This window comes from Sminthopsis crassicaudata, chromosome 6, assembly GCF_048593235.1.
Source record: "Sminthopsis crassicaudata isolate SCR6 chromosome 6, ASM4859323v1, whole genome shotgun sequence".
Taxonomy (NCBI): Eukaryota; Metazoa; Chordata; class Mammalia; order Dasyuromorphia; family Dasyuridae; genus Sminthopsis; species Sminthopsis crassicaudata.
The window spans coordinates 67,572,260-67,595,033 of NC_133622.1; the positions used below are offsets into that span (position 1 = coordinate 67,572,260).

At 39.5% G+C, this 22,774-nt stretch overlaps 2 protein-coding genes across 6 annotated transcripts in view; one reads left to right on the forward strand and one right to left on the reverse strand.

The window, feature by feature from the left end:
• Window positions 1-9,330, forward strand: part of MGST2 (microsomal glutathione S-transferase 2) — a 31,504-nt gene extending 22,174 nt beyond the window's left edge. For both annotated transcript variants that reach the window (XM_074276740.1, XM_074276741.1), the window contains exons 4-6: window positions 5,831-5,901; window positions 7,874-7,955; window positions 8,889-9,330. In XM_074276740.1, coding sequence (XP_074132841.1) covers window positions 5,831-5,901; window positions 7,874-7,955; window positions 8,889-9,060 — 325 coding nt within the window. In that variant the 3' untranslated portion in view covers window positions 9,061-9,330. The remainder of the gene's footprint in view (window positions 1-5,830; window positions 5,902-7,873; window positions 7,956-8,888) is intronic.
• A 4,390-nt stretch (window positions 9,331-13,720) lies between these two features.
• Window positions 13,721-22,774, reverse strand: part of MAML3 (mastermind like transcriptional coactivator 3) — a 531,295-nt gene continuing 522,241 nt past the window's right edge. For all 4 annotated transcript variants that reach the window (XM_074274770.1, XM_074274769.1, XM_074274768.1 and 1 more), the window contains exon 5: window positions 13,721-17,442. In XM_074274770.1, coding sequence (XP_074130871.1) covers window positions 16,445-17,442 — 998 coding nt within the window. In that variant the 3' untranslated portion in view covers window positions 13,721-16,444. The remainder of the gene's footprint in view (window positions 17,443-22,774) is intronic.

Sequence of the window (22,774 nt, forward strand, 5' to 3'; positions counted from 1 at the left end):
CTTTGGAGGAAATTTAGTAGAAAAGATAATGAGTTTTCATTTTGGACATACTGAATTTGAGAAGCCTAATGTATCAAGGTGGAGGCGTCCAATACACATTGGTGACAAAGGACTAGACTCGGGGAGATAAATTAGGCTGGGGAATCATTTGCATAGCTATCATAATTGAACCCATGGGAACTGATGGGAGTGGATGTAGGAGGTAGGAGATGAATGATGATTCAGTGAAACAGATTCAAGAAAAGCACTCAAACAGATTGGAGAAATGAGAGAACAAAGTCCAAGAAATCAAGAAAAGACAGAGTATCTAAGAGAAGGGGATGATCTCCACATGGAAAGCAGGGCAGAGGGGGTAAGGAGGATGAAGACAGAGAAATAACCCCTGGCTTTAGAGGAATTTCTCTACTGAGAAGCCTTCTCTTTCCCCACACTTATTAGAACTGTCATCTTCTTATAATTATTTTGTATTTCTATTTATTTAGAATATTCATGTATTAATTCATCAATATACACTTGTTAAGTGCCAACAATGTGCCAATCACAGTTCTAAGTGTTGGGGATATAAAAGGAAGCAAAAGACAGTCCCTGCCCTCAAAGAGCTTACAATCTAATGTGGGAGAGAAAGTGAAGATTTGTATATGTAAAACAAGCTATTTACAGGATAAATGGGGAACAATTAAGAGGAAAAGCACTGGAGTTAAGAGGGCTCACTGTAGGAGATGGGATTTTAGTTGGAACTTAATGGAAGCCAGAGAGATCAGTCATCAGTCAGAGAGGAGCAGGGAGGCCATTCCAGGCATAGGGACAGAGAAAACATGTTCAGAGCTTATATTCATTTATATTTAATTCATTGATGAATATTTATATTAGCATATATTTGTTACATATATCATATTTATGTAATACTTCTTCAGTAGAAAGTAAGTTCCTTGAAGGTAAGGGCTATTTAATTTATGTCATTGTATCCAAAGCTTCCTGCACAAGGTCTTGAACATAGTAGGAACTTAAATCATTTTTAATTGAGATTCATTGAATCAAAGTGGTATTTCTTGATATGTTTATAAAGAGAGAGAGAGAGAGAGAGAGAGAGAGAAAGAGAGAGAGAGAGAGAGAGAGAGAGAGAGAAGAGAGAGAGAGAGAGAAAGAGAGAGAGAGAGAGAGAGAGAGAGAGAGAGAGAGAGAGAGAGAGAGAGAGATGAGAGAGAGAGAGAGAAGGAAGGATGAAAGGAAGGAGGGAGGGAGGGAAAGGAAGAGGGGAGAGGGAGAGAGAATGATTAGAGATAAGTACCTGAAGTGCTTGGCCTTGGCAACAAGAAAGACCACTTAGACTACAGCAAAGGAAAAAGGCCAAGGGGAAGGGAATAGAGTGTATTTGAAGGGCAAAATAAAGGGGACTAAAGAGTTCTTGGCAGATGACCTCTATTTGCTCATTAAAAGTAGGAGACAAGGGGCTCTGTTGAGAAGGAGAGATGAAGTTTTGAGAAGAGGAAAAAAAAGTTTAGAACAGCTGTTTCAGGCCATGTGGTAGAGAGTACATAAAAAGATCACAAAAGGATTGTTAGGAGCCATGAGGGCCCAGGTGAGGTTAGATCATATGAACCTGCAGTAGACCCAGGAACCACAGTTGGGTGACTTCTTTCAGCAGTGGTGTGAGTAGGAACACAGGAGAAGCCAGATGTTATGAGTAACCTAGAGATGCCATTTAGCAAAGCACGATAGGATATGAGGGGAAAAGATAATCAGTTTTTTAGGTCACTTTATTGATTTATTAAATACTTTGAATATCTCAAGTGAAGTGTACTATGTCCAGTATATATAAAAGTAGGAGACAAAGAAGGTCCTTGAATGAAAAGAATAGAATTCTCTCTTAGGTTCCTGAAAATTCAATTAAACAAACATTTACACCAGCTATGTGTAAGGCACCAGACTAGGTGCTGGGAAAATACCAATTCAATTAAATCCAACAAATATATTTATTAAGCACTTACTTAATAAGTACTTAAGATTAAAAGTTGCTTTATATTATTTCATTTTATTTTTGTTAGAACCCTGTGATGTTGGGGCTGTTGTTAGGTGATTCGCCTATTATATCTAATAAGTTTTGAAGTAGGGTTTGAATCCAATTCTATCCTAATTCCAGATCCAGTGTTTTTTCTACTATATTATATAATCTTCAAATGCAAGCTTAAATAGAACCTAAAATATCAAAGTAAAAATAATAGCTTATATTTTATAGCACTCGATAGTTTACAAAGCGCTAGAGTGTCAGCAAAGTAGAAGAGATAAATTAGAACTATCCCCCCTCAAAAAAAAAACCAACCATACAAAATAGAGTATTATTACATGTGCATTAAAGAGGTATAAAAAGCACTAAAATGGGATTAGGGAGAATTGAATTTTACATCTGCTACTGATGTAACCTTGGCTAAATAAGTTAATACTACTGGCCCTCAGTTTCCCTTTCTGTGAAATGGGGGTGGTGGTGGACAAAATGATGTTTAAGGTCACTTCCAGCTCTAAATCCATTAATTTATGAGCTTAAATGTATGAAAGACATAAAGAAAAAAAAAGAAAAATTCTTCTGCTGTGGTGAGAAAGGCTTTGTGAAGGAGGTAGCATTTGTATTTAAAAAGATAGGAAAAATTCAACAAGTATAGCTGGAAGAGGTAGAGAGGGCTTTCCAGACAGAGGAGCTAAGAAATAACATGAGCAAAGACATGAGGGTGTTTGTGTGTGGAGGAGAAGCATAGTACATGTGGTATAATTAAATTGGAGCTAAAAGGGGATAGGTGTGAGATAAAATTGGAAAAATTAGGTTAGTTCTGGAATTTAGAGGGATTTGCATTCCAGTCCCAAGAGTTGAGACTTTATTTTCTATACCAGTGGTTCCCATTCAGTGGTTCTCAAATCTCCTGGGGATGAAAATGGTTCAAGAGGTTTGTACTAAAATTCTTTTTTCTTCTTCTCCTCTTCCTCTTCTTCCTCCTTCTCCTTCTCTTCCTCCTCTTTCTCTTCCTTCTTTTTTGGGGGCAATTGGGGTGAAGTAACTTGCTTAGGATTAGGATTATACAGCTAATAAGTGTCTGAGTCTGAATCTTGTCCCTACTAAAATTCTTTAATCACATCTTAAACAGTAAATAATTGTAATGAATATTATGGATAATATGGTAAATTATCTCAGAAGTTCACAGCACTTTTTGTTTGTTTGTTTGGGGATTACAGAAGAACAAAATGTTGGGAATTACTATTCTAGGCAATGAAAAGTCATAGAAGATTTCTGAGAAGAGCTGCCCAGAAGCACCTGAGTTCAAATCCTACCTTAGGTACTCACTAGTTGTGTGACTCAGGACCATTAGCTAATTCTCTTTGTTTCTCAGTTTCTTCCACTGTAAAATGGAGATAATAATAGCACTTACCTCCCAAGGTTGTGGGAGCGACATGATCAGGGCTGTGTATTAGAAAGATTACTCTGCCAATGGACTGAAGGACAAACTGGAGAGGGGAGATCTGATTGCAGTAAGAGTCTAGGTAAGAGGGAATGAAGACTTGATCTAATGTGGTGGAAGGAGGATGGATGGCAGAAAAGTCAAAAAAACTAAACCCAATATTGCAGTTTTATTCATTTCATTACAGCCCTTAGCATCATGCCCAACACACAGTGGATGCTTAATATTTGGTTTTCATTGATCTGTGCACTATCTTCTCTTCCTCATGTCCATTGCCCTATACGTAATACTTATATTTATATAGCACTTTATGGTTACAAGAAAAACACAGTGTGGACTGGGAGTCAGGAAGATCACGGTTCAAGTCTTTCCTTTGACTTATATTGACTGTGTGATGCCAGCAAGACACTTAGTCTTATAGTTCACCGAGGCAACTCTCAGTTGCAGAAAAGTTATTGATATATACTAATAGAAGTAGTTTCCTCATTGGGAGTGGGAATGGGGAGGGAGGAAGGGAGAGAAAGATTATAAACTTTACATATTTATTTGATCCTCACAAAAAATCTTTTAAAGAAGTCATTTTATGGATGAACAACTGAGGGCAAAAGTGTTTTAAGTGATCCATCCAAGATAAGATGTGAACTCAAACGTGTTGTCAAAGCTGGTGGTGCCCTTTTAATTACATCATTACTACCCATTGCATCAATTGCCTTACTTTCTGACTTCCTTCCTTCCTGTGTAGAAGAGTAATTGTTGGTATGTTATTCTCAAAAAGGACCTGAATGACATCAAGGAAGTGATACCATGGCAAAGAAGTGATGGAGAGCTGTACAAGTCAGCAGTCTCACTCTGTCCTCCAGAGACATCTGGGTCCAGTAGCTAGATATAGATCAAGATGACTGGGGATGGCCATGGGTGAAGTGGGAGATCTTGACCTTTTTAAGCTAAGGTCTTGACTGAGGCAACACCCATTCAGTGATTAAGGTTAGATAAGAAATGAGAAAAGAGTAATCACAATAGACTAAAAATGGGCATTAATATAATGTTTTAAGGTTTGTGAAATACTTTACCTGCATCTGAGAGGATCTTTGCCAAGAGAGCCCCAAATGGGGTCATGAACAGTTGGAGAGTTGGACATGAATGAAATGACTGAACAACAAATTACATCGTTTCATTTCATTTCATCTTCATATTCTCCCTGTAACAGTAGGTGCCAAAGGTATTATTTTTCATATCCATTCTACAGATGCTATACAGAGAGCTTAAATGGTGTTAGGGTTATCCAATTAACAAATGTTAGAGATAGAATCAAATCCAAGCATCTCTTGAGAGCAAGTTCAACACATTTGCCAATATACTACATTGACTTCGTATCTAGTAATTTCATGATGGTAAAAATCAATCAATATCTGAAGAAGGAACCATCATTTCATTAATAGAGGGAGAATGTGATAATAGAATATAGGCTATTTGAAATCAATGGAATTGAGTTGCATTCTTAGTTCTGTCCTGTGTTACCTATGAGACCTAAAGGAAGTCATTTCCTTTTTAAGTGCAAATATTTGCATCTTTAAAATGATGGGGTTAATCTAGATGAAGGGTTCTTAACCTGGGATTGGTGAGCTTGTTTTTCAAAAATACTTTGATAATACTGTTTTAATATATTTGATTTCCTTTATAAAATCCCCCATATTTTATTTCAGGCACAAAACCATTTTTATGAGGAGTGAGTTTGTAGACTTCACTAGAAGAATCAGGTTCAGGACACAAGAGTTTGAGAACCCATTCATGAACAGGGTGATCTCTAAGGACCCTCTCAGTCCTCTCTCCACTAATAGTGATTACAACCTCTCTACTAGGTGTGAAGGTTTTCCACATCACCAAGGGCCAGGTCATTGACTGGCTGATTTTCTGGGTTTGGCTGGGTTATTTCTCTTCTAAGACATAGCTGCTATAGGCCATTGGTGGGCCTGCATTCTAAGCCTATTCAGCTTGGTTAAATCCTGTCAAAGTCCATCCTCTGAAGCCACAGCTTTTGAGAACTAAAGATCACTTCATTTCACATTGAAGCTTTAGACAAAGACCTTAACAGGAAAAGGTTTTAAGTGGTTCTGAAAAACATCCTTGAATGCTCTCCTGAAAAAGCTCAACTCTAGCTTTATTATGTATAAAATATGAAACAAAGAATCTTTATAATATAACCCTAATTTAATATAAAATATAATATAGTATATTATAATATAAAGATTCTTTTTTTGTTTCATAACTCCCATTTAGTTTTATAGGGACAAATTGGACATTTATCTGCAAAAGAAGCCATTTTCATTGGGGTCCTCTGCTTGCCTCACAAATAACGTACAGATTCTTTTTTTCTCTCTCTACAGACAAAACTGTCTGGAGTTTCACTCCATATTCCTGGTCGCCTTTTGGATGGCTGGATGGTTCTTCAACCAAGGTAAATTAAAACTACGGTGATATTTCCACCTAAATGATGGCTGTGGTATTTTATAACCTTTTGGAATCATCATACAGTTATTCATTTTCACCCCTTGGAAATCATTAAAATGACTTTCAACAAAATGAGGAACAATTTTTCCCTTGCTTCCATGTGCCACAAGACTCTGAAAATTTGCTCCAGTTTGAATGGCAAGGACAGATTTCACTGGTGACAGATTGTTCTCTTAGATATTCAGATTAGATAATGAACATCTGGGATTGTATACAGAAAACTGAGGTCTCCAAAATAGGGTATGGGCTGGAGGTAACCTTGTGTATGTTACTTTTCATAAATGTTCTTAATTTAATTTAACTAAGTTAACATTTATTAAGCACCTTTTAAGATGTTTCAGATTCTCTTCTATTTTTTTCTAGATTCATTATTTTTTGGTGTCTTATGTCATTTGTTTTTTCTTGCTCAATTCTAGTTTTCAAAGAATTATTTTCTTCCTTAAGATTTAATACCTCTTTTCCCAGTTTGTTAACTTTTCCCCATAATTTTCTTGGATTGCTTTTATTTTTTTCCTAATTTAAAAAAATGTATCTATTGTGCGACAGTTTGCTCGGTAGAATGAAACAGTCCCTGCCCTCAAGAATTTACATTCTTCTTAGAAGATACTTGTACACAGATTAGATTAGCAAAAGTGTTTATTAAGCAGTTACTCTGTACCATGTAGGACAGCAAACTGGATGTCTGGGATATTTTTGTGAGTGTGTGTGTGTGTATGTGTGTGTGTGTGTGTGTGTGTGTGTGTGTTTTCCTCCAGAGATCTCTCTCCCTCTTTCTCTGTCTCTCTGTCTCTGTCTGTCTCTGTCTGTCTCTGTCTCTATCTCTGTCTCTGTCTGTCTGTCTGTCTGTCTGTCTCTCTCTCTCTGTGTTTCCATAATATAAATATAAAAAACTGGGCTGGAAATCAGGATGACCCATCTTCATAAGTTCAAATCTGGCCTTAGACATTTGCTGTGTAATCCTGGGCAAGTCACATAACTCAGTTTCCTCATCTGTCAAATGAGCTGGAGAAGGAAATGGCAAACTACTATAGCATCTCTGCCAACAAAATCCCTGAAAAAGGGTCATAAAGAGTTGGATATGACTGAAAGGACTAAAGAACAACCAAATGTACCAGATACAAACATAAGCCAAAAGAAAGGCAAGTCCCTGGCCTGAAGGAACTTACTTTCTAGTAGAAGATAATTCACAAAATGAAGCTAAAAAGAGGTACAGGAAGAAAATAGCCCTAAGAGTGAGGAGGTGATCAGGGTTAGAGGTGGATGGATAGAGCTGGTATGGGAGCTTCCTCACATGAAGGGACTGGGTACAAACAAAAGTATTTTTAAGAGGGAGAGAACATTAACAACTGCTGCAGATCCAGAAAAGTTCACACAGGAGGTGGCAGCTTCACTTTGAAAGTTGAGGGTGAACAGATCCAGAATCCAAAATGTTGGTTAGCCAGCGTATTATGGAAATCCTCATGGCTAGTAGGTTGCTGGGAATTCAAGGCCATCCAATTTAAACTGCAGATATTATATATTTTTTGACATGGTCAATATGAGGATTTGTTTTTCTAGATGATAAATATTTTGGGGTGGATTTTTTTAAATTGTTCAATGAGGGGGCAGTGGAAGGGTGAGAAAATAAATGCTTATAATAATTAAAAGAGAAACAAATATGAATAGTAAGGAAGGAATAGTAGGAAAGAAAAAAGAGAGAAAAAGAAAAAAGAAAGAAAAGAAGGCAGGAGGGAGGGAAGGAGAGGGAAAGGAAGGAAAGAAAAAAGAAAGAAAAGAAAAAGAAAGGAATGAAAAAAAGGATAAAGAAAGAGGGAAAAAGGAAAGATTATTACTAGGGTATGAATTGTTTTTGAAGATTGATAAATGTAAAATTTTCAAGATTATCGTAACCTTTTCTCCCTTCTGATTTCCCCCCTCAGTCTTAGCTGTCCTTTTGGGCCTGGCATACATATATGCTCGTCATAAATACTTCCTTGGATATTCAGAGTCAGCTAAAGAAAGGTAAGAGACCTAAATCTGCCTCATGGGTAGCACAGAAAGCTTCAGGAAAGGGGTTGGGTTAGTTAGTTGCTAGGCAGTGAAAAACACCTTCAATAGTGGATTATGGGCTCCAAATTGACTCACGTTTCTCCGAGGGACAAATGAATTTCTCCTACGTGAAACAAGTCTGTCTTGCCAAGTCTTGTTGACTTATCCTGCTAGGACTGGGATAGAAAAGCAAAAGAATAAATCAAGAGGATTTAGGAGGAGACCTCAAGCACAAATACTGAACTTCTTTGCCTACTTACTGTGCTTTTAAACCTAACAAAATCTCTGTAGTCTTCCAAAAATTGCCAATAATTGTACATAGGTCGTGATAATCCTTTGATTATCTTAAGTAACCAATTAACCTTTACAGACAAGTTCCCTCTTCAGCTTTTATAGAAAAACAAGTTTGAAGATTTCAGGAACGTAAAAGCTGTGAATTTTCCTACAATGAATCAGCCTGGACTTCTGCCATGATCCACAGCTATGTGTATCAGCTGGCTTCCATATTGCAGAGCTGGCCCTAGTAATTTTATCATCTGGGGCAAAAGAAGCCAGTGTACTCGCAAACCTTATTTCTATATGGAGAGACCCTGTGACATTGAATTTTCTTTTGGGTAGATTGCCAAGCAGAATAGGGGAAGATGGATTACGAGGTTCACATGGTAGGGGAAGCCCATCTGGGGTATGGTCATATGAAGTAAAAAGGCTAGCAGGTAACTTACTATTTAAACTTAGTCTTCTTGCTAACTAGATACTAACTCTGTTGCTTTTTCTTTGGAAGGATTGCAAGCCCTTATAGTACTCTAAATTTGGCACCCTGAATGAAGCCTTAGTTGTTCAAACTTAGTTACAGTTCTTCATCACTGTATTTATCATTTCTTTCCCTCTTTCTCTTATTATAAACAGGTTAACTGGCTTTTATATGAGTCTGGGAGTTTTGGCTCTGCTGATCATCCAGGCTATAATGGGAATTGCCAACGACTTTCTGGATGAATACATGGACTTCAATATTTTCAAGAAACTACATCATGGTTCTAAAAAAATTTCTCTTTTAATAATTACAAGTTTTTTTTTTTAAACTCAGGAGATAGACCAAAACATATGAAATCAAAATCCCATGTTTTAATTGAATTAGAGAAAATTTTAAGCTCAACTCTGAGACCCGAGAGTTTTACTCTACTTTTATTTTCTCGAGATGACTGGAAAAATCCTTCTTTTCAGAACTTATTACTTGCTTAATTTTTTATGAATATTTTTTATCTTTATATGATGGAACTAAAAATCTTGAAAACAATTACCTTGATTTTGATTTGTTTTTAAGAATTTTTAAAAAATTGCTGCTGAAGGACATATTTGCAGATCGAGAGCATTCATAAATAACTGCTGCTAATCATAAGACACGTCTTATCTTCGTTTTGTGTGTGTGTGTGTGTGTGTGTGCATGTGCATGTGCGTGTGTGTGTGTGTGTGTGTGTGTGTGTTTCTGTAACTTTTATCATCTTTCAGTTGGAGCAAAGAGTGTGATGGCTGGCACTTGGGGAGATTAAATAGACACTTCCAAGTAGCTAGGGCAAAGTCATCCTCTAATAGCACAAAATTAACTTTTGACCAAGAAAATATGCTTTACTAAAAAAAAGAAAGGAAGGAGCAACTCATTTTCCAATATACAACTAGAGAATTGAATACAGAAAATATTACCTCCATCTTCAATCAAAGGAAAACAAATTCCGATTCCTAAAATGTGAAGATCTTGGTGGATGCCCACTGGCTCCTTGATGAATGGAGGTAATGAAGAGGGTCTCTTCATAAGTATAATATGAATTTTATGATCTGACCTTAATGTTTTTTCACTTTCCCATCTTTGAAATGGGAAGAGCACTTTACCTGACTAGGAGATCTTTAGTTGGGAGGTGTCATATACATGAGCAGCATTTAAATACAAGAACTGAATGGATAAAGAGAGTTCATGTTCAAATTTCTCTTGTACATTTTTGAATCATCATGAATGGTTTTGAATCAATAGGATGAGCCCCGAATTTGTACTTGGTTTCAAATCTTGGTTCTACCACTGTGTGTCAGTATATCTGTCACTTGTATAACCCAGGCCCTCTTCTGGGACTTAGTTTCTTCATTTGCAAAATGAGGTATTTGGATTACATTACATTGGAGGTCTCTTCCAATTGTCAAGGGATGATTTTTTGAGATACCATTATAGCTTCTCTTTTTAGTTGGTGCAAAATAAAATAGAGGGGTTAGAGAAAATCATTGAAAGAAATGAAAATTTATAAATCACTTAATAGTATTTCCCTGATATACCGAGTCAAAGGAAACAAATTCTCTCAAGTGAAGCTAGGTGGTAAAGTGAGCTTAGAATCAGGAAGACCTGAGTTTGAATTTGACCTGAGATACTTCCTAGCTGTACCTCTGGGCATGTCATTTAACCTCCATCTGTCTCAGTTTACTCATCTGTAAAATGGGAGAGTAATAGCACCTACCTCAAGGATCAAATGATATTTGCAAAGGCATTCTAGCACAGTGGTGCTATGATTAGTTTTAAGCTAATAGTACGTATTTAATAAATACTTGTTCCTTTCTCTCTCTATTCAGATGAGCCTGCTATTAGCAAAACTTGAGGAAGGAAGTGGAGGATTTGGTATTGGGGAGACTTGGCTTTTAAACCTGGTTCTTCAATCTCTCTGAGCCTCAGTTCTCTTGTCTGTAAGTTAGGAAGGCAGTATTTAGCAACCAGGGTTATTGGAAAGAAATTTGATGCCATTGAACTAGGACTCTGCTTCTTAAATTGTGCTTCATGACTTCATATGGGGTCTTATAACTGAATATGGAGGTCATAAAATTATGATTTATTATCGGTAAATGTTCCTATTTTAGATATCTACATACCTGGGATTATGTAAAAATTTCCCTGGAGAAAAGGGATTATGAGTGGAAAGTTAAGAAGTCCTGGGTTAGGGTACTGAGAGGTTTAGAAATTAAGCCCTTTGTCCATGGTCCTGAGCTAGCATCTCTCAGGGGACCATTTTTCCTGACTCAGAATCCTGTTCTCTCACCACTAAGCCACAATGGAATTCATATTTGACAAAACTGGTAGGTTATAGCCATATTATAAAAACTTGAATGCCTGAATCAGTATTTAAAATAACATTATTTAATGAGCAATGGGGAACCAATCAAACCCAGAAAGTTTTGACTTTATGAATGCATGTTCTTCTAATTGGTGATATGCTTTAAAAACTTATCTTCATTTTGTTTTTAGGACTATAAAACTCCTCCTGGTTTGAAAGTTATGGTCTCTCTGCATTAATTACTTACGAATTGTCTCTCTGCAAAGAACATAAAAATGTCATTTGTTTGAATAATTTACAAAGTTAAAAAGTGATGAGTATCCAAAAATATGAATTTCCCCCCTCCTAATTTTTTCCTATTCTCTTTTAAATGAAGATCCATTGTCCTGATTGAACACCCAGGTTTTGGAGCAGATCTTCAAGGAAGTCAGATAGTTGTGTGGCTCCAGAATTCTATAAGAGTCCTTCTCCAGTGGAGGACCCGGGGAGGAGAAGCTCAGAGACTCAGACTGTAGGTGATCTCTTCTGCCAAAAGGAGAAGAGAAGGATGATATTGGTAGAATGATAACTGTACAGTGCCACTGACCAAGCCTGTCATTTGAACTATTAAAAACAAATTAGAAGATGGCATCAGAGGTACAAAAGAGGGCAGCAGGTCCTAGGTATTTGGTGTAGTTACAGGTCCCTAATTTTTCATCTTTTTTCCTCAAGGCTTGGATGAGAGAACATTTCCCAGCCTCCTTTGCAAAGAATGGTGAACTCCCATTAATAGCCCAGCATACACGACATACCAGAGCAGAAAAACTTTGTCATGATCATTTAAAATAGCACTTGGCCTATTGACAAATGAAGTGCCTCCTTCACACAGAGGCAGATGCCCCATGAAAACAGACGTGCTGGTTTAAATATATTTCCCTGGGATTCTCTGAAGACAAATAAGATAGCATATGGGAAATCTCTTTGAGGAGCAAAAGTACTCTATTTGCCCAATGTATAGCAATGTTATTTTTCACGAAATATGTATTAATCTGATTAACGGAAGCATTTGGAGCAAAGCAGATTTCAATACTACATGTCTGTAATTTAATGGGGAACTGGGAGGAGGGGGGACTCTAAGATTTCCCAGAGCTCCAGATTTTTGGCTGGTACTGTCAGCCATTTTTGCCTTGAGTTGATTTAATTTTTCCATTCCCTCTTGTCTCATTTAGATGATTTAGCCTGGGTGACAGAGAGCATGCCCAACTTAATGTCCTCTGCAGCTGTATTTCCCAACCTGTGTGTGTATATCTGGGACTCGCCAGTCCTTTGTGAAATGCTCACTGTGGTGTGACAAGCCAGCATTTTAACCCTTCCCCCTTTCTTCCCCCAACACTGCTGTGTTGCCCTGTAGAGCTCCTGCTGCAACTCAATCTTCTTGTCCTTCCACAGTCATACAATCTTTATAAAGGCTACTTCCAGAACATAACTAGGATGGGGCAAAAAGAGCTTTATTCCAAAGTCCCAGGTGTAGCAGGTATTATCACCTAGTCTGTAAGAATAGTTAAAATAAGATAGCTGCAAGATGGTGGGCTGAGGTGAGTTTCTTTTCTGTAATAGATGTTGTCCCAGAATCTGAGTCTTTGCCTTGGAGGATGGTATCTCCTTCTTCAATTATGGTTAAAGATCTCAAGTGTGAGACTTACCATTCTGCATACTTCCCCCTTCTCCCATCTTGTCCCCAATAATGGTAGTTCCCTCGGGGAGCATTAGAGCAAATTTAGAAATGTAAAAAATTTGTACTGAAATGACAAGGTTTGGGAGCCATTGTTACTAGGTTACTTGATAAATAGTTAAATAATGATCCAAAAGAAATCTTAAGAGTTCAACCTTCTTCCTCTCCATTGACTTTTGGGAAAAGAGTCATGGAACTAGTTCCAAGATCAAGGGCCAGATTTCTGCTTTCCAGCTTAGAAAGTTGGAATCCCAGTGAACATCCTAGCTTTAACACTTATTAGGCATTATTATTTTGGTGTTAGAGGAGTCACATTACTATCTTGAGTCTGGGTTTCCTCATTTAGAAACCCTTTTGCGGCTTGAGGACTCTACCAATGGCAGTTTCCAGTGGTACCAAACATCCCCCATTCATGCTTCTTACCCTATTAGGACTCTTTTATACTACACTTCTCCTTTATACTTTCCATCCAACTCCTGGGGTCCCTTCCTTGCTATCTGTTGATATCATCAGATCATAGATTTAGATCTGAAAGGCATTTAATTAAATCTCCTCATTTTATAAAGGAGGAAAAATCGAGACATTTAAGTGAATTATCCAGGTTCGTACAGCTACTGAATATCAGGTGTGGTTCTGAATCCAGGTCTTCCTGGTTCCAAGTTCAGCATTCTATCTACCATATCATGCTGCTGCTCCAGTCTACCCAGGTAACAAGTGGCAGGACTAGCAAGGCAAAGTGACCTACTAATGGAGCACACGAGCTGATTGGTTTTCCCTTGCTACTGCCCTACTCACTTCTTCACCATGCTTGCTCACGGACTTTCCCAATCTGTAAAATGGAGGTGAATGGTCCTTTTACTCTCTACCTTTGGGGATAGTTGTGACGAAAGCATTTTGTAAACCTTAAATAGGAGTTATTCTTATTTTAAGAAAAGACACTTTGATTGGTTCAGGTAACAATCTTTTATTTGCCCTTTTCTTTAAAAGTGGTCTGCCAACATCACTTCATCTCTACATTTCAGAGTTCTGTACAGTTCTTGGAAGGAAATATGCAGTGCTTAATGTACAAGGTAAAAACAGAAAACTAGAAAAATCTGAATAGAATGGAGCCAGTTGCCATCAGGTAATACAGTACAAATTAGTAATCAGATGTAGTTTGAAGTGTAATGCCATTGCAGTGATGATGAGTTAAGGAATGAAATAAAAATACTCTATTTTAAACAAACAGTATATATATATTCATATGTATATATTTTACAGATAGTAGACCCAGTGATATTTGCAGGATTGTAAAAACATATTTACAAATAACATTTTTTTTTATTTTTAGACATTACATATACATCAGCACCGTAGTAAAAAAAAAATAATAATTAAAATCTACCTCTTGTTTAATTGGTCCCCAGTACAGAGTATTCAGAGGAAGCTTTTCAAAGCTGATAGAGCCTCTGTCTCCATCACTCACCTCTAGCTTGCTGACACTGGCATATTGGTTGGCTTCCTGTACCTCTCAGAAAAAGGTGGATGTGTTTTGAGTTCTTCCTCCTTTCTTTCCATAACTTATTCTCCTTTTTTATGCATTCATTTGTTTTCTTTTTGGTTTTCATCTATTTCGATTCTTAGTTTCCTTGGTAATGTGGCTTGACCTTTAGGGATCTTATGTCCAGTCCTGCACGAACCAGAGCGGCTCCCGCCATGTTCCTCTCGCCAACTTGGAGCCACCGCTAGCTCTGCATCCTCTTCCTCGCTACGTGCAGATTCACACACTGGTTCCTCTCCAGGAGGCAAGCCAAGGGCGGCTTTGGCAACTCATTTCCTCCTACCTTAGTCTTCTACTCAAGCTCCTTTTCTTTGGATTCCTCCCAACATGGGTCAGTCTATCCCCCTCTTTCTCCACAGTTATCTGTGGATTTCAATACTCTTGGCTCCGGCTTTGGGTGAGCTAAGAGCACGTGCATCCTCAGGACCGAAGACCAAAGATTCTTTTATTCACTTTTCTCCTTGCCTTGTTCTGTCTAGATTTTTCTTAGGCAGATGGTCCCCGAGATCAAGTTTTAGGAGGGAGAGGGGGGAATGGGGAAGAAATAAAGGAACATGCAGAAGCTCAACTGTTGGTGCCTTTGGACAGGGTCAGATTGAGAGAATAACCCCAGATAAATTAAATGCCTGGGATGATTTAGTAGGGAATATTTACCTCAACAGGGACCACATCCCCTTTCTAGAAACAAAATTTTTGCCAGACATACTAGTTGACTTCTGCCTTCAAACTCTCAGAAAATTTGTGATCAATCTGCCAAGGGAAAGATGTCACTGGCAGATGATGTGGGGGAGACTTTCCCCCCAGATGACTGAACCCGGACTAAAGGGTCAGGAATACATTTTAGCAAACTGACCTGAGTGGACCAGAATTCTCCTCCTGAAGGTCCATCCCCATTTGGAGATGTCGGAATTACAGGGCCAGTAGCCTGCTGTCAGACAGTAGAATGGACTTCCATGGCCCCCGTGCTAGTACTGGTAACTATCATACACTTAGAGGCAGGAAATGCCAGAATCCTTTTGTGATATCTGGCAGAGCAGAATCCCTTCTGTCATTCACTTTAGTCATGACAAGGCTCAGTTAAAGGAAGTTGCTTCATTTGGGATACTGGTAAAAAAAAAAGCTGTATGAGTTAGGCAGTTGGATCAGGGTTGGGAGTAAGGAACAGGAGAAATAGAGGCAAAAGTAGGGAGTGGAGGGCCTGAATGACATCTCCAGAGTCCGGCGGATGTCCGTCCATCGCTCCCCTCGTTAGATGCTACACTGTCAGAAGTAGAGATGGGAAAAACTCACTAGATTCATAAGCACTGTACTGGACCCCACAGTAGCTTGGGAAGGTCCGGAGTCTTCTAGCTACTAAACAATGGCCACGACCACTGGTCACAACAGTGATGGACTTGTCTTCTAAGGGCCTCTTCTCTTTGTATGGCCCGGTTGACACTCTTCCTCCAAGATCACCCGGCTATCCTTGGGCAGCATCAGGCAGCAACGCCTTCGGGATTCTTGAGGTTCATCATGGGCATAGGGAGTGGGCCGCTAAGTTCTCTTGGAAACTGCCGCCCGCCCTCCCAAACAGTAGCCTGGAATTCCACCCAGAGTTCAGCACAATTCTGACCCACCAGTGCCCGGCCTGTGCAATCCCCCAGAAGCTTTGTTGGGGAGGTGTTCCTCCCCACGGCCTGAGGCTCTGTCTTTTCTGGTGGCCCGAGAAGACCTAGGGATGGACAGACTATGGGACTCCTTGACTTTGGATAGCAGTCCTTCTCAGCTTGGCAGGGGACTGGCAAGTCATCCCTGGAATCAGGAGAATGGTTGTCCCATGGGGCCACAGGCTGGTGTGGATTCTTTCCCCAACCTGCCCCTCTGTCTGTTTCTCTCATACCCAGTAGGCAGGTGCCATGGAGTTGAGATCGCTATATGTGGAAGTTCTGTAAAATGAGGGCTATGGTGGCTGCCAAGCGCCACCTTTAACTTCCACCATCTGCCTGCTACAGTTCAGCTCAATTTGCACAGATTAAAAAAAAAAAAAATAAAAAACAAGGATGGGACGACATCCTGTTTCCTTTTTTTTTTTTTTTTTTTCTTTTAAAATTTTAACCTCTGGAGTTTTGGCTCTCGGGGTCCCCTGTGATTAGGGATTGCCAAATAACTCATCAAGCTCTTGCATCCATTCGTCCCCGGGCCCTCCTTTGATGATGGAGTCCACCAGGTCAGCACCTTCTGCGAGGCTGGGGAAAGAGCCCCCGGCTCCTTCACTGCTGTAATTATAAGGGAGATCCTGGGCTGGATTCCGATCATAAGCCTGGCCCTGGCTACTGGGGGCAAAGTTGCCACTCTGCATTGGCGGCTGGCCGGGAGGCTGGCTGAATCCTGGCATGCCGGGGACTCCCTGGCCCATGCCCGGCATGACCATCTGCCTCGTTTGGGCGTTCCCTTGCTGCCCGGGGAGGGATGACATCATCTGCCGACCCATGGCGGTCGGGTTGAGAGCTCTCACGGCGCCAGTGGTGTCCACGACCGACTGGCTCATCCCCTGTGGGAAATGCTGCTTGGTCAGCCGAGGCTGTCCAGCCTGCATGGGATACGTGGCTCCATTGTTGAATGGACCCAGATCTCCACTAGTCCTCCCAGGCATTCCCTGTAAGCTCCTCTGCTGCCAGTTTTGTGCTCCTTGTTGGACAGTCCCCATAATGCTCTGAAGTCTTGGAGGGCCCTGAGGCCTGGGCAGGGCTTGTCCCACAGGTCCTTTCATCTGTTGATGCTGTTGGGGGATGCTTGAGTTCACCAGCATGCTCTGACTAAACCCACTCACCATGCCGACTCCTTGGGCGGCTGCCGGCTGCCTCGGGCCTTGGGCCTGGCTGTGGCTCATGCCCAGGGCACTTTGGTTCGGGTGCTGGAGCATCTGGCTCATCCCTGCGCTCATGTTGTACATTCCTGGTTGGCTGGTGGGGGTGTTACTATAAGGGGCCATTCCAAGCTCAGACTGAGCTGCTGCAGAGGGCATGGCCCCAGGGTTCTGGGAAGGTCCCATGCCCATCATGCTGGCACTCTGGGCCATCATCCGGGAAGCTCTCATGTTCTGGAGAGCCGCCTGGTTCCTCACGGCCGCTATCTCCTGGGGAGAACCTGCAAAGGAAAGAAAAAGATCCAACACTTATTTTTTTCAAACAAAACTATACATCTAAGCCAAACAGACCGCGAGAGTAAGTCATTTATGAGTTGGAATATATCTCCTTCTCCTCTCTGCCTCTTAGAATCCCTGTTTTCTTCCAAGGTTCAGTACCTTCCTATCCAACTATTCTTTTGATGCCCCAGTTGTTAGTGCATTCCTACCCAGTCTTGACCTTCCACCCTCATGAATAAATTTATTTATACATCTAGATATACAAAACAAAGTCAATATGCATTTCTCCTTAGTCCCTAAACAGTTCTTTGATTTAGTTTTCCAGCAATAAACTTCCAAGTTCTAAAAACAGTCATATATAAATTAGCTCTGGGAAACAATGTGCTGCAGCCATAAATCTGTACTGTCTTTGTCTCTTCTTAAGTAATTTTGTCTGAGGGGCTGCTTTTCTCTCAGGTACCTTTAGAATTGTCAATATCGCTGCTTTCATCTATATTTTTTAACACAAATATCTTTCTTTTCCCCTTTTCAGTAAGTAAATAAAATGTTTTCCACGACATTTTCCACAAGAAGGGGACACTACATCTACATTTATTTATCTGGGTGGCTGCTGCTTCTCCTTGCCCCTTCTTCCTCTGTCTTGGGAGAATATAAACTCTTTGTTTTTGGACTTTTTTTTCTGTTTGTACCTAGAATAATACCTAGTCCATAGTAGGACCTTAATAACTGCTTGTTGAATGAATGAAGTATTCTCAGAAATCTTCAAATTTCCAAGCATATCATGGATTTTACTTAACATTCTCTTTTGTGAAAGGATCAGTTTTTCAACCATACTTTCATTAGAACTCATTATGTAATATGTTTTTTCCCCTCATCAAGAAAGCTCCCAATTCCTTGGAACAAGAGCTCATTCATCTCCCAAGCTACCTTAAGTGAGAACCGCTGATCATATAACATATTCATTTGGTGGGGTGGAATACAGTTCAGCAGAGAATACTTTCAATAAAAACTAATTTCCGTTAAGACCTCAATAGTGTTGGAAGGGTTAAAGATCATCCTCTTGTATTTTCCAAGATGCTCCTCTGATCTATGGGATTTGGGGGACATGCTTGCAGAGTTTCCACATATTGTTGACCAGGTGCCTCTTCATGTGTCAGAGAAATGTGGTCCAGAGCCAGAACTACCTTCACTCACTCTGCAATTTCTTAGATGTTCTGCTCTAGCTCCATCCATTGTTTACATAAGGCACGACCATTTCTCTGTTCATCTCTAATGCAGTTTTAATGAGATCTATCAACCCCAAGTCATGTAGTCCAAATGAACCACATTCAGGAAGTTTTCAACCAACGAAGGGACAATGTATGGTAACACTGTGGGAAAAGCACTCTCCTAGTCAGGAAGGTGGTGGTTCAAATCTCATCTCTGACACTTAATTACGGTGGGAGCTTGAGCAACAACTATCTTTATGTAAAAATCAAGGATAAAATGTCTGTCAAAACTCAAATCGAAGAACATATACAAAACATTGTCAGTTATGTTTTCATTTTTCTTCAGTGTAGGGCTAAGGTGTCAAATTTAAATGCAAACAGATCTCTGCCAGCCCATATTTACTTAGAAAACCACAAATTAACATTATCTAGGTTGTACTGTGTTTTTATTTATTTTGCTAAATATTTCCTCAATTTATGTTAATCTGAGTCAGCTGCAAAACTCCAGTATACATAGTGTAGAAACTCTTCATCAATGCAGATCACTAAGTATTCTATACTTTAGAATCTTAAAAGAGTTAACTGGGGACAAGATTAAGTGACTTGCCTAGGGTCACACACTGAATATGAACCAGATACGTGTCTTGAACATGGCACTCTCAGAATCAAGGTCTGTCCCTTACTGACTACCGCATGCTGGCTCTCTCGGGTCTCGTCCAATTATTTCCCCATGAAGGCTTATGATATTGACACTAGGAATTGTGCCAGCCACATGGACAATCTGATTAACTGGGAACAAATGGGTCATTGAGATGGCTGAGAAATCCCAAATTGACTGGAAAAACAAAATGGCCCATGCTGTCCATCATTCTGGGGCTGATTCATAGACCTACTTTGGATAAATATGAGATAGTTATACTAGAGACAGATGCAAGGGCCTACCTCAATGCTTTGTAATTTAGGAGCAAGCCATCGGCAAGGATTTTTTTTCCAGCACCCATGGATTTTCAAGCCCTATTATGAACTATACGCAATTTAAGATTACTTGCTTTTATCCAATTCGGGGTTGCTTCCATAGAATACTGCAAATCTATAAAGCCCTCAGTGGGTCTTAGAATTTCAGTCCTAACCAACTACTATTTTTCAAAATGTAGCATAATTAATTGCACTATCTACATGTAGAAGAAATGTTATTTTTAAATCAGCTGCATATTTGCCCATTAGAATTATTTATTATTCTTGTTGTATGCCTGTAGTAATTTTAACTGTTCAGAGAAAGCAAGCTTAAAGAAAATGTCCCTCCAAAGATTAGCTTTATTCTTCACTTGATTAGGATGTATGTTGGGCAATGGGCCTCTTTTATAGCTGAACATGCAGGTACTATTCTGAAAAATTGTGGTCGATTTAATTTTACTGTTTTCTGGCTAATAGCCCAATGTCAAAGCCAATTCTTCCATATTCAGCCAGAGTCAATAACGTGCCAGTTGTTTCTAAAAGGGTTCTGTTCTATCTTCCCTCTGGGAGGAGTTCATATTTGTGAAAAATAACCATTTCCCCATGGGCATATAACATTGCCGAGGGGCATAGGACTCAATAAGAGAGAGAAAGACAATCATTAGGTCCTTTGAAAAGAAGAGTGTTAAAAGTATGGAGGAGGAACAGTCTGGGAGCTATTTCTGACAGGCCTTCTCAGGAAGGACAATGTTTCTTTATCAATCTGATATTCTCCCAGATGTGTAACATCAGCATAGCAGCAGTGTTTGTCAAAGACATGAAAAATATGGAAAATACTAAAAGATATATAGTCTCACATCAAGTAGCTGGGAAATCCTAATGTTTTCTTGCTTTTTTATCCCATGTAGCTTTACTACATATCCATAATATGTGACTTGGGATTATAGAAGAGTGCAAAGGAGTGAGTTGAAAGATCCTGAATCAAAAGTTTAGGGAGAAAAGAAAGTCTTTCAAGGGACATCTCTAAAAATACAGAACACGTGTTCTCTTGTGTCCATCAGCAGGTTGTCAAATGTGGCTTGGTCATCCAAAGAAATCAGGAATTAACACATCACAGATCTTAAAAACAGCTCAGCAAGGACTACAGGCTTAACCAAATTATTTTCCCTCTAATACAGTATAAGAGGCAGCACAGTGTAGAGGGAAGAGGGACTGGCTGTGTGACCAAAGCTAAAATAATTAACCTTTCTGGATCATCATAGATCCTATCCCAGGAAATTCTTTACATAGATGAAATCATACATTCAGATCAGTGTCACCTCCAAGTACAGTCTAAAGAGGCATATGCGTATGTATGAATGGTGGGGAAGAAGGGGCATTAGAAACTGTATTCTGAATAGATAGACACTAGATCTGTGATCTTATTGGTGCAGGGCATTCTCCATGAGGGAATTCCTCTGCCAGGGCTGCTTAGCGTTCTCTTTGCAATTTATAATCCTAAAGAATTGCTGCCTTGAGCACCAAAGGGTTAAGTGATAGATCTGAAATGACTCAATCTGTGGAGCATGACTTGAATTGAGATATTTCTGATTCCAGAATCACCTTTCTAGCCACTACACTGTGCTGTGTCTTGTAAGAAGAGTTATGAAGAACTGACTCGCCAATTTTTAAAAATACTCCTTCACAGAATATTGGGGTTGATTTTGTGACTAGAATACTAGTGGATTTTCCTGGTAATTGTAAAGACTGAAGGTGCCCAAAGTGATGGGCAGGCAGGTCAAATAGGGATGGTGATGATGGAGTCAGAGAGGATCTCTGTCAAAATGTGGCTGTTTTGCCAAAGAGATTCTTTGGATCTTAGAATCTCAGAGTTAAGAGAGATCTTCAGAGTCTCCTTAGTCTAAGCCATGCCCAAAAAGGAAGCCAAATCACAGGGGAATTCAATACCTTCAAGGGGGCCCTTTTTTTTTTTTGATAGCTCTAGCTGCCTGACTTCCCCTTTGCTCCCTCTGAGACCAAGAAGAATATGTCTAATCTCTCACATGGCACACTTTCAAATATTTGAGGACAGATACTTTCTGCCTCCAGAATTATTCTTTCTTTAGCTAAACACCCCAATTCAATCTTCTTATGTACGACACAGGGGACTCCCCGCCTTTTTTTTTTCTTACAAGGTGGGGAGTCTTTGGTTGTATACAAAGGTTAGGTGGTTTAACACCTGCTTAAGGCTTTGAAGGCCTTTGGTCTAGTTTGAACCTAAGCCTTTAGGTTGGCTTTGAAGTATATATTATGTGTCTAGTCCCCTTGCTGGGTATCAGTATCCCTGACTTCACTGAGATGTTTTTCAGATTGTGCAAATAAAGTATGTTAGGATTGCTGCTACTTTTCCCTGCTGATACCTCCAATTATATATAATTCCTATTCAGGGGAGAGGAAGAGTCAGTTTAAGCCTTATTGCCTTCCCTTGTATCATTTCAGAAACTGGGGAGTCAGATGAGGAACAGACAATTGATTACCCTTTTCAAGCTTACCCAACCCTATAAATTTATTTTTTATGTACACATATTTCTACAATTATCATGCTGTATAAGAAAAAAAAAACAGATAAAAAAGGAGAAAAATGAGAAAGAAAATAAAATGCAAGCAAACAACAACAACAAAAAAAGTGAAAACACTATGTTGTGATCTACTCTCAGTCCCCACAGTCTCTCTCTGGGTGTAGATGGCTCTCATTATCACAAGATCATTGGAACTGGCCTGAATCATCTCATTGTTCAAAAGAGCCACATCCATCAGAATTGATCATTGTATAATCTTGTTGTTCCCTGTCCAACGATCTCCCAGTTCTGCTCATTTCAATCAGCATCAGTTCATGTTAATTCTCTCCAGGCCTCTCTATAATCATCCTGCTACTTGTTTCTTATAGAACGATAATATTCCATAACTTTATTCAGCCATTCTCCAATTGATGGGCATCCACTCAGTTTCCAGTTTCTTGCCACTACAAAAAGGACTGCCACAAACATTTTAGCCCATGTGCGACCCTCTAAATTTCAGAAGGATGTTAAATGTTCTCTTTGTTCCTTTTAGGGTGATGATTAAAAAGATTCATCAAGGCTGGGATGTTCAAATTAGCCCTTAATGATCTGCAGTGACCCGGGTAGCTACAAAT